The 12,770-nt window shown below is 39.3% G+C and overlaps 1 protein-coding gene across 8 annotated transcripts in view; it reads left to right on the top strand.

Moving 5' to 3' along the window:
* ESRRG (estrogen related receptor gamma) overlaps positions 1-12,770 on the top strand; it is a 703,351-nt gene that overhangs the window by 524,234 nt on the left and 166,347 nt on the right. For all 8 annotated transcript variants that reach the window (XM_019976789.2, XM_070767941.1, XM_070767940.1 and 5 more), the window contains one exon: positions 9,333-9,449. In XM_019976789.2, the coding sequence (XP_019832348.2) occupies positions 9,333-9,449 (117 nt within the window). The remainder of the gene's footprint in view (positions 1-9,332; positions 9,450-12,770) is intronic.

Genomic DNA, 12,770 nt, shown 5'->3' with positions numbered 1-12,770 from the left:
CAACAACAGCCACACAAAACAGTCTCTTCGAAGATAAGAATTTTGTTTTTCATTTCTGTTCTAAGCAACACTCAATCATGACGCTCAATTCATGTCTTTTAAGGATTAAAGTCAGGCAACATAACATCACAGTGAAGAGGAGAGATGCTGGATCCAGAGTGCCTGAGTTTTAATTGTGGCTCTGGCCCTTGGTAGCTATGTGTTTCTGGGCATGTTAGCTCTTCTCTCTGTCTTAATTCTCTCATCTGCGAAAGGGGGGTTCATAGATGTAACATAAAGAACATGGAAGAGTTCTCAGCACTCTTACCATTTATTTGTATGTGAGTTTTAACAGGTGCATTGAAAGAACATTGGACTGGACATCAGGAATTTGAGGTTTGGTCTTTTTCCTGCAATTAACTAGCTCTTTCCCTGCTAGCTCAGCTGGTAAAGAATCTGCCTGCAATGCAGGAGACCCTGGTTCGATTCCTGGGTTGGGAAGATCCTCTGGAGAAGGGATAGGCTACTCATTCCAGTATTCTTAGGCTTCCCTTGTGGCTCAGCTGGTAAAGAATCCTGCAGTGTGGGAGACCTGGGTTCGATCCCTGGATTGGGAAGATCCCCTGGAGAAGGGAAAGGCTACCCACTCCAGTATTCTGGCCTGGAGAATTCTATGAACTGTGTAATTCATGGGTCACAAAGGGTCGGACACGACTGAGCGACTTTCACTATCTTTGTAAAGAGGGTTGAGTGATCATAAACAAGTGAGTACACATTTACCTTTCTCTGGTTTACAGTAAACCAAGAGCCTGAACCCACTGGACTTTAGGATTTGTACAAAATCCAATAGCCTAAAAATCTGTGTTGCTTTATGCCAAATGATATATTACTGGTGGCTTGTTATCAGTTGTATTCTGTCTAATTAACTGTACTTGGTTTATTTTTATGAATAATTTGGAGCTAAGCATTAGCATGAAGGAATGAGAGAGAGCATCAGGAAAAATCAAGTTGATGATAATAAAACGTTCCACTGGGGACCCAGAGGAGTAAGTCTCTGCCCTCAAGGAATGGACAGTTGTATGGTTGGGACAGGAGGTGGACAATTCACTAGACACTTGTAATAAAGTGTATTGAATACTAAGAGAAACGTTCGCTTGAAGATAAGTGGGAGACGAACTATTCACACCCATAAGGACTGCTGGACGCCAGTCTTGTGGGCCCTTGGGAGATCTTTGTTGAAAAAATAATACAAGAAGCACATCTGGAACCAGTGGGAAAGACAATGCTGCTTTCTAGGAACTGGGAGGAATTCAGCCTAGGTGGTAGACAAGGGGGTGGGTTTGGGTTAGGGGTAGGGATTGGCCAGAGATTGTGGCCAGAGATAAGGCTGGGTGAGATTTTGAAGAGCTTTGCAATTGTTTTGCCCTCAATTATAATCAGATTACATCCAGTGATGGGCATTTTATGAGCTCCAGGAAAGTGACAGGAAATGTTCAGGAGAAGTGGTGGTTGGCATCTTGGAAATTCACTTAATAGACAATTTGATGCTTTAATAAATGACCTGAATCATTGCACTCTTCCTTTCCTCCTGGTATCTGTAAAATAAAGCTATGTACACAGGAGTCATTGACAAGACAAAATCCTCTTTCCAGTTCTCTGGGTGAAGGGTGTATTCATTCTCCCAGTCTTGCATAAACCTGTGGAAGGTTGTTTTTATACTGTTCCCAAATTCCAGAGTTAGGTCTCCGAGTGAAAATGGTACAGAATTCATGGACTCTTAAAGTGTCTCTTCCCTTTCTTCTCAGAAGGGAGAGCAGATCTCTATGATTTTAGTATGTATATTTCATATAATGCTTACGATGTTACAAAGCAGATATGATTATTCCTCTTTTGTACTTTAGCAAACTGAGAGTAATGAAGGTAAAGTGATCAGTTCACGTTCACACAACTCAAAAAGGACAGAGCTTTCCTTTCTCCTTCTTCCCTCACTCAGATGCTTTCCTGCCCCATGTGCAAGGCAGTGTGCACAGGATGGCTATTCAGTGGGCATATAAGACCTGTACCCATCTTCTTGATATGAACATGCGCATTGCCCAGTGTTAACTGCTGTGCAGGTAGAGCAATAAAGGAATGGGCATGTTTACAAGTTTGGGGGAAACGGAGGCTGGGTATCTCTTGTTTAAATTGGAAAAAAGGCAGGGCTAAATAATCTCCCCATTTAACAGCATTGTTTTCCCACTAAACCATTTTTCATTGAATGCAATGGGAATTGTAATCTTGTGGTTATATACACGTACGTTTCTGGCCATTGTATAACAGGCTCAGTGGTCTTCCCAACACGGATTGCTGAAGGGTGAAACCAGAGTTGTGGTTTAGTCTCCAGTATCTGAGGTTCATAAACCTTCCTGCTTGGGGAATTCCCTGGTAGCCCAGAGGTTAGGACTCCAAGCTTTCACTGTGGGGGTCCAGGTTCAATTCCTGGTCAGGGCACTAAGATCCCATAAGTTGAGTGGCATGACCAGAAAATAAGATAAACCTGTCTGCTTGTGGGTTTTTCTTGATCTTTTCCCTTAAAGGCAAAGCATCATCTTTTCCCATTTGGGGCCTAAGCTTCCCTCTGAAAAGGCAGTCATTTGTGCCCACATACTATTATGGCTCTTGTGAATGACATTTGTGATGATCAGAATTTAATCCTGTAGAACCTTAAAGCATCAAATATCTTTTCTAGACCTACCCATCTCTCACCTCACTTTGTAGAGGCTTAGAGGGGAGCAAGAAGCAAAGGATGTGAGACTCTGGCATAACCCTGTGTATGGAACTGTTTTGCTAAGGGCTGGATGTGACTGTTAACCAGGTGTGATCCTCCCCTCTCTCTCCACTGTCTGCCACATCTTATACCTCGCAGATAGGTGGGGTCCCCTAGGTAGGCTGGCGCTGACGTTCCTTGTCTTTGTCTGAGGCGGGCATCCTCACTGAGACTTGAGGCAGATTCTTGAAATATCTTCAGTGATGACAGGTCTTTGACTTTCGAGGGGAGATTTAACATTTAGTAATGGACATCATCATTTAGCGTCATGGCTTGTGATAAAGAGGCCAGTCAAATGTTTTGGGTGAATATGAGCAAAGTACCATTTGATAGCTCCTTTGTCTCCAGCTTATAGCTTTGAAGTGACTCTTGTGGCAGTTTTAAAGGAAGTTTTGAAAAGTATTCAGAGCAGTCTTCTGGGAACAAAGTAACTTATTTTGAAGTCTAACTTTGGGTGCGTTCTTTGAAAATAAAATAACACCCTTTATTTAATATACATTGATGGAATTATGACTTTTTTTTTGCCACAAGTATGTAATGAATTATTATCCCACATTATACAATACAAGCTATAGCTATAATAATAATATTTTCTATTTCAAGTAGAATGAGGAGAAAGGAGTTAGAAACAAAGGAGCTTTAAACATGAGAAAGAAAAAGAAAGGGAAGCTGTATGGAAACCCTTTACTACTGTACACTAGAGAGGATTTTCTTTCTTTTTTTCTGCTTTTGGGCACTTAAAAATACTACAGATTATTGCCTGCATGTTTTTAATGCTCTGTAATTGTGTACTGAGGCAAATCCCATTATTTTTAAATCACTTAATGTTGGAAAACAATTGGATAAACCCCACTTGGAGTGCCCTGTGGGTCATCTCAAGCCATTTGGTTCTGTTAATAAAATTAAAACAATTGGAGGAAATATACAGATGCTTTCAAATTGGCTTTACAATGATGATGTCTGTACATATGAAAAAGAGGACAGCTCTTGGGAACTCCATGAAGCCCAATGCTGCATTACTGTGTGTGAGAGATGTGAGTCGGAAGTAAAGATTTGACATATATTTTTATTTTGAGATGCCATGCTAATTCACATCATTCAGCCCTTTCACTGCCAAACTGTAAAAGTCCATTAAGTGACTGAAAGGAATATACAAATTATCCACTGGCACTCCAGGCTGGAGTTTTACATACACCCTGTTATTCTATCCGCCAGCTTGCTGCAAGATTCTATTAAGCAGTAAGTGAGAAGATTATATTGCCTGCAAACTAATTGTACAAAAGACTCTGAAATAAGTCATCAGAGCCCAGGACCTTCTGAAAAGCCGCCAGGAGATATTATAAATTGCTCTATCATTCCTGCCAGCCTGGTTTCAAAACCCAGAGCGTCCACATGGACCTGATTGGCTCCGAAGCCATTGACAAAACTGGGAAAATTCCAATCGTGTCATGCATGGCTGCCCAGTGTGGTCCCTGGTGGTACCATGGAACAAGTGTGGCCCGGAAAATGGCGAGCTGTAATCCAGGAAACCTCCGTGTTTGAAAGGAGAATTTGAGAATGTGAGCAGTAGCTTCTGCACCCTCCTGAATCACTGTCTGGTGTTAACGTTCCAGAGGCCTGCAGTTACTACTGGAAATACTTTTGTCTCATTTCTACTCTTCGTGAATCGAAGGAAAACAAGTACCCCATCGAGATCATAGGGTCTCTTGGGAGTAGTGTGTTTGAGCTGTTACCAAAATAGATGTGAAACAGTGTTGCCCAGGTGCTTGGGGAGGGGGATGGAGCATGTTTTTAGCATAAAATGCTTTCTTCATTGAATACAAAAGCTACCAGGGAAGGTTTTTCAAGGGCAGAATCTTTGTAGACTCTGACATGGATCAAAGACCTTTGGGTGGGTGATCACAGCCAACAACAATGAACTAAGGGACTCAATGGGAGGGCTTGGAAATTAGAGAAGTTTTCCTCCAGCAAAGAAGTTCTTTAGAACGATGTTGATTTGTTTTTCAAGACATAAAACCAGTGTTACTTAGTGAAATCAAGGTTATCATCCATGTATGTCAAGACAAATACAGCGAAACAGAACATTTGGCTGAAGGATACCAGATTCATTGTAAACCATGTCTATATACTTAGCTGGAAATGTATCATGTATGAAAACACTTGTGACCCGTGTATTTTCTTTGCATTCACAGTGAAATTTTTATAAGAGTGCCGCCTTTCCTATAGCTTTGGGAAGATTTCTTTACCCCCATGCTGTCATTTATTCATTTGTGACAGCACATTTCAATAATTTGCTCCCATGTGAGGAATTCACTGAGTCTCTGAAGCATGATTTCTGCTTGTGGGGATGTTTGTGTGTACACGGGCATCTGGGGCTGACTTGAAGCTAGAACCATCACACTCAGTTGTGTTGTGATTTGTTGACATACAAATCTTTATCTTTGTCTTCTTTGTAAGGTCCTAGATTCCTTAAGAGGTAGGAATTTTCTCTTTCTTTTCCAGCCCTGCACAGGTTCATGAAGGTTGGCTCATTCATATTGCAGTGAGGATTCAGCCGTAAATGAGACAGGACTCTTTCCCCTGAAGAACTCATCCTAAGGCCCTATGAAAAACTCGTCTGCCTTTAAAACGTTTCTCTTTGTCACTGAAGAATTATAGAATGTAGTAGTTGGAAACGAAACTGGAATTCTTCCTTATATGTGATCTAAACTCTCATGTGGAGAATGTGAAAATTCCCCTTCTGTTTCTGAAGAAATCTTAAAAATCTTTAGACAGTCATTCAGAGAGAAGGGTTATCCATAAATTTTGTTGGTATTATTGAATCATCCTTGAATGTTTCCTGTAAATAATTGTGTTATAATGAGATAAGCATTAGATAACCCATTTATGTATATGCTCCGTTGCTCAGTCCTGCCCGACTCTTTGCAGTCCTAGGGACTGTAACCCACCAGGCTCCTCTGTCCATGGAAATTTCTAGGCAAGAATACTGGAGTGGGTTGCCACCTCCTACTCCAGGGGATCTTCCAGACCCAGGCATTGAACCCACATCTCTTGAGTCTCCCTCATTGGCAGGCAGATTCTTTACTACTGCGCCAGCTGGGAAGCCCCAGTAACTCATTTAGTGCCATCTATCTGTATTTTTATACTACTTTTATTCTTATTTATATCAAGATGCACTTTTATTTCCTTTAAAACTTCTTACAGGTTTTTTTTTCTTCTTTTTTCACAATTAACCCTCCAGAAGCCTTTGTATTTTTCTTATTTTCCCCTTGATAGCAGCTCCCGTGGTTTTGCCATGGATTTCCATTTTTGTCAAAGGTATTTCTTTAAGGTTTTGAAAAATTAACTAGATTTTTACTTTTTTAAAACATTTGTGGAATGATTTTCCTAATTTCTTCATATTGTTTCTTAATGGGCGACCCAGCTCACTTGACCTTGTGAACCCATGTGACAGCATCGTATTTAATGTTCATCAAAGTGACCCTGAGGCACCAAAAAATAATTTAAAATGTGTTATTTTACTTATATACTACTTTCTGGTGGAGTATTTCTATTCTTCATAAGTAATACTCTCCAGGATCTTATGATCTAATGGGTAATATGCACATGACAAAGTGAAAAAAAAAAAAAAATCTGGCACATTATGTGATGAGAGTACCCACAAAGGTAGGAGAACCTGGAAATCATTTTCTGCTAGGGTGGTCTGAAGATTCCATGAAAGCTTGGAATGGACTGTGAGTTGAATGCTGAGCCTTGGAAGTAATTTTAAGAAGGAAAGAGGGGCAAAGATAGCTCATCCTCAGAGGGAAGCCTGAAGGACACAGCAAAAATGGAATAAATCAAATTGGTGCATCAGGAAGTTCATGTAAGGTAATCATTGTAATGTTGCTGGAAAAGTAGATGAGAGTGAGATGGGAGCAGAGATTTTGTTGGCTAGATGAATATTTTATATTTATTCCGGAGGCCATAGGAACTTATTGATTTTTTTTTTTTTTTTAGTTGGGTTAATGACATGATCAAAGCCATCATAGGCAGAGGAATATGATCGTGGTATGCAGTGTGGATTAGAGGGGGACAGGACAGAGGCAAAGTGCCCGAGAAGGTAACTGCAATCGTCCAGGTGTGAGCTCACACAGGCCTGACTTAGGGACCTGTCAGAAAGGCCTTGTTGCAAGGGATGAGAATGTAATTTTCAAAGAGGAAGAGGAACTGGTTTGAAAGGAAATATGATTATTTTGTGTGTGTGTGTGTGATGAGGCATTTCAGTAGAAGTTAACAGTAGTAGGTTAAAAGCGGGGCTGTGGTGTGGGGTCATGCCTTGATACTGGAAAGTGAACAAAAATTCATACTGACTTCTCTGGAACAAAAAAGGGAAGAAATGCTGTTTGGAAAGCATTTTTTCCCCCTTTCTAGCTAGTTATTATTTGGCTCTTCCTAAGAAAGCAGAGGCTTGGGTTTCTTTTTAAATAAGTACAAGGAGCGCCATGCAGAATGGGTTTCCCAGGTGGCGCTAGTGGTAAAGAAGCTGCCTGCCAATGGGGAAGATCCCCAGGAGGAGGAATGGCAACCCACTCCTGTATTCTTGCCTGGAAAATTCCATGGACAGAGCAGCCTGGTGGGCTACAGTCCATGGGGATGCAAAGAGTTGGACACTACTGAGAGCAGGTGCGCGCGCACACACACACACACACACACACACACACAGAGCCATGTAGAATGCACAGATCTGGTAGTAGAATATTAATTAACCCCTAGAAAATGACTAGCAACACTCTTGATGCAAAATAAATTTTCAGCAAATCTCACAGTGAAAAATGATTCATTTAAAGTTCAGATTCTAAATCCTTTTATTCTCAGCCATGACCCAGCCAATCTGGTTCCTTTGACTTATCCTTGGTTTTCTGTGAGTGTAATACAATAACACCATAATTTCTCTGAGGAAGGTGGTGGTGTTGTGCTTCTGTTGATACAATTAATATTGCTCTTAATATTTAACCTATTATGTTAAAAAGTAGTTGCTTTTATTATTATAAATGCCCTGAATTAGAATGCTAATTTAGTCAGTTTTGATAGGCTCATCTCAAGTTATAATGTACAGGCTTTTTTCCTTTTTTTTTTGAAGTCATGCATCCTTAACCAGGTTTCCGTACTTAAAAGTGGTTAGGTATTACTTCCTGTTGAATTAGCAGTTGCTGAGTAGTTGAGTCTTTCTACAATCCTGCAATCCACTAATGTGATATTTAATGAGGAGACATCAGTCTGGAGAAAGGTAGTCAATATAAATCAGTGTTTACAAAGTGTGATTAACTCTGAAATATTTCATCAATGCTGTGGTCCCAGGCAGACTCTATGCTAATTACTAGAATCTGTGCATGTTTCAGGGGACTTGGATGGACCCTGAGTATTGCAAACATGGAGCAGCAAAATTGCAATTATGCTCGGACTGTCTCTGATGACAATTTATGCATTTGGTGTGATGACCTCCCCCTTCCCAAGAGGGCAATAAACAGAATGCATTTTCATTAGAGATACTAATGCACTTAATCACAAGGGGAAAGGGTTAGGAAGTAACGAAGGATCTTCCAGCACTATGTGACAGAGTTGATAGGGGAAAGAGGCTTTATTTTAAAGGCAGGTTCTCTACAAAGCTGCAGGCAGCCCCAGAGCGCTTCCCACACCCTGTCATTGGCCCTAATTGAAAGATTTCAAGTTAGAGTTTGGATCTTCTTCTGATGACACCCTTATCATTTCACATGTATTGTTACTAATGTAAATGATGTAGACCATCATATTAAAAGTATTATGTCATAGCTGTTTATTTTTGTATCTAACACTTCCATGCAGTTTGAGTGTTTGGGATTAATTATGCAAGTAATGTAATAAACATGATGATGATGGTGATGGTGATAATGGTAATGATGATGGTCATGATGGTGATCATCCATCATCAGTAGACATTTTCCAAAGAGTAAAATTGTATTGTAAAGCTCTGGTAAGTGATGAAGTGAGAACTATGTAACTTTAGTCCCTGCCCTCAAGGAGCTTACTGCGCAGTTCCAAATTAGCCTGCTGATCATTTCACAGTGAGATTTATACTGTTCCGTGTCAGAAGGACAGGAAGCCTGATGCATCAGATGATTAGTAGCCAAAAGAAAGCCAGGATGGATGGTGTAGTTATATGGTTTTGATGTTTGTGTTTTTTATGGAAATAATCTGCTGGGAAATTTCTTTTCGATCCCAGGATTCTGGGAGACTGCTGCTTTGCTTGAATGGAAGAAGCATAATGTTTTAAAGGCTAATTTTAAGCTCAGTTTTTTGAAGAACTTCACTGTATATCTCCTCTGTAGCTACTCATCATTCAGTGCATCTTCAGTGGTCGTAGCTGAGCATCTGGCTTCATGATATTTGCGACACCCTCATGATTCCTGTTGACATTTATTTGAGGGAAGAGGGCAGAAGTAGCAGAGTTGACATTATCAGGGGGATGCTCAGATTGCCTGGGTCTTGCAAACCTAACAGCTTCTTTTCTTCACACTCTGTGTTTTAGGTAATATAGAATATAGCTGCCCTGCCACGAATGAATGTGAAATCACGAAGCGCAGACGTAAATCCTGCCAGGCTTGCCGCTTCATGAAGTGTTTAAAAGTGGGCATGCTGAAAGAAGGTAAGGCTGGGTGCTAGTGGCCTTGTGCTTTGGGTTGGAGGTGGGAGGAGGGGATGTACAGGGAATTTCAAAAATGTTAGAGAAACCGGGAAATGCTGGGGTCACAGTAAGTACCCTGAATCTGGTGGCAGAATGCTCCTTCTGTACGCCTGAGCTCTTGATCCCTCATGCCTGCTTGACATCGACAGGGAGGGACAAGGTAGGACACGTCTGATGTGCAGCTAAACCCACAGGTATGTTGGCAGTGTGGGTTCTTTTCATCTTTGCAACTTGCAGAAAGCGGAGGGTGAAGAGCAGCTAAGAGGCTACTTAGTCATTGTCGTTTTGCTTTCTTCTCAGTACTACATATACAGCGAGAGCCCCTTATCTTTACTGAGGTGTCATTCATAAAAGTTGTATATATTTAAAGCATATGATTTGTATTTCATTATATATATATGTATAGTGGAATAATCACCATAATCAAGCTAATTAACATATCCATCATTTCATTTCATATGTTTACCTTTGTCTTTCTTTCTTAAAAATTAATCTTAGATGTAAAGCATTTGTTTTTCTTTTCTAATCTTATCTTTGGGACTTATTTTCTACTATAAAGACTTTATAACAGTGCTATTAAAATTGTTGCTTTCAGTTGGGGATAATAGCAACAAACACAAAACAGTAACAGTGAAGATGTATTTTGTGCTAAACAAATTGCCTAAGTACACACACCAAACAAGCCATAGAGACAGGAGCTGAACCCGAATAGCTATATTCTAGAATTCATTCAAGTCCCTCACTCATACTAAAGGTCCTGAAATCTTCGTATGTTTCAAGTATGTCTAGTGAAGCTTAGAGACAGAGAAAAATTGTTCTTTTCTGTGGGAAACCTCAGTTTAATTTTTGGTTTATTTTGAATGTATTTGCATATATGTATGTACTTTTGTAGATGTGAATTTTACATACTACGTTTAGATTTTACTGTTTCTTTCTCTTCAGAAAATTTGCCAATGTTTAAAATAACTGATAATTTTATACAGTAACAAAATTAAAATACAGTGATTGAAGTTTGAAAGAAAATGAGGTAAATTAAATATTTAAATGTGTTGTTTTTATTGAGTCATAGACTGTCTTATTCCTGGGGTCAGCCTTATGAATTTGTATGATTTGTTGTTACTGGAGATCACCTATTTTTTTTCACTTTTAAATCCAAGTAGATCCAAGTGTTTATTTCCCATGAATGAACCAGAGCTTCAGTTAGCTATGGCATCAACAGATCTCATAATTTTTCCTGGCTTTTTCTTCCAAGTTTTTTTCTGTGAACAATATCATTGGAAGATGAGTAGATCAGACAATATTTGGGTACATGGAATTCACTCTGTTTTTCTCTTGTTCACTAAGAACTAACTTCTCCCTTAACTAAGAACAACTTGAAGAAAAATTGTAAACAGACAAGTGTGTAACTTTATCCTTAAAGCCTTATGGAAAAAGAAAGAAGATATTTTGCCAAAAATAAAATAGAAAGCAAATTGCCTGCAGCCACATGGATGGACCTAGAGATTATTGTCACACTGAGTGAAGTAAATCAGAGAAAGACAAATATCGTAGGATATCACATATATATGTGGAATCTAGAAAAAAAAATGATGCAAAAATAAACTTTTTACAAAACAGAAACAGACTCACAATCATAGAAATCTATGATTACCAAAGGGAAAATCAAGGCGGGGTGGGATAAATTAGAAGTTTGGGATTAACGGATATATAGTACTATATATAAAATAGATAAACAGCAAGGACAGGGAACTGTAGCACAGGGAACTATAATCATATCTCATAATAGCATATAATGGAAAAGAGCCTGAAAAAGATATGTATATATATAAATATATATAATGGGATCACTGTGCTGTACACCTGAAATTAACACATTGTAAATCAACTATTCAGTAATAAAAGAAGAAAACAAATTACCTGTTAGAATGATTATATATATTTTATATAAAATATGCCTATTTAAATTTTATACAAATTTATATTTTGATAATTTATATTAGTATGCACACACTGGTGATGCATGTATGGAAAATGGAAGAAAGCACAAAGCTTGGTAACAGTGTTATACTGGTGAATAAAATTAAGGATGAGAAATGCTTTTGTTTTTGCTCTATAGCCTTTGGCACTGTTAGGAGTTTTCCACAGTGACCATGTCTTACATTTATAATCCATTTCCTAAATATTTAGTAAGTTGCTCTCATATGCCAGGCACTATTCTAGGCTCCAGAGATGCAACAGTGAGAATGATGGATGGTGTTGCTAGAGGAAGCTTATGTGAAAAATGCCAAAAGGACAGCAATTTTAACAAAGGGAAACATAATCTAACAGTAACAACCCAACTCATAGGACAAAGAGTTTTCCTCTGAGTTAGAACAGCGGTGATAGCTGACGTTGTTGTGATGGAAAACCTTATCTTAGTGATTGCCTTTAAACCCAGTAACAGAGTACCAGACAAAACATATTTCAGAGTGTCATAAGTGATTGATTGATAATCACTTTTGGTCTTTGTTATCTTTATGTTGCCAGTTAATTGAGCTGTGCACACATTCATGTCAGTTGTGTCTGACTCTTTGCATCCCTGTAGACTGTAGACAGCCAGGCTCTTCTGTCCATGGGATTCTCCGGGCAAGAATATTGGAGTGGGTTGCCATGCTCTGCTCCAGGGGACCTTCGTGATCCAGGGATCAAGCCCATGTCTCTTATGTCTCCAGCCTTGGGAGGCAGGTTCTTTATGATCTGGAAAGCCCCTAGTTGAGCTATAGAGACGTATGCTTATTCAAAAAGGCTTAACTTTTGAGTTTGGAGTTGAGGAACCTCTATTTTTCAAAAGCAAATCAGTGTTTTAAAACTGTTATAAAAAGTAATGTATCAATTAGCACTTAAAAAAAACTTTTTGGCCATACCACGTGGCATGTGGGACCTTAGTTTCCCGACCAGGGATTAAACCCACACCCCTCTCGCTGAATGGGTGTCTCCTCAATTTGGATTGTTTTTTCAAAAACTAAAGTACATCGTGATATGCCTCCATGTCCAATAGATAGAATTTTTTTTCATTAGTTTGATTTTACTGCTACAGTGTACTCACCTATTTGTCCTTCCAGGTTTAAGGAGGAAGTAGAAAACATATTTTCCCTTAAGTAATTTTCCCCATGGTGTTTTCAGGCAGGCGCAATCTTGAAGGGTGGTTAGAGTGACTGAAGAGGTGTGAACTGTGTTTAATTAAACATTGTTGGTGAAAGTAAATGGGATGGGTGCTTATCTATAATTCACACCTCTTCAGTT

This window comes from Bos indicus, chromosome 16, assembly GCF_029378745.1.
Source record: "Bos indicus isolate NIAB-ARS_2022 breed Sahiwal x Tharparkar chromosome 16, NIAB-ARS_B.indTharparkar_mat_pri_1.0, whole genome shotgun sequence".
NCBI classification, from domain to species: domain Eukaryota; kingdom Metazoa; phylum Chordata; class Mammalia; order Artiodactyla; family Bovidae; genus Bos; species Bos indicus.
This window is presented reverse-complemented; position numbering and strand designations above follow the sequence as displayed.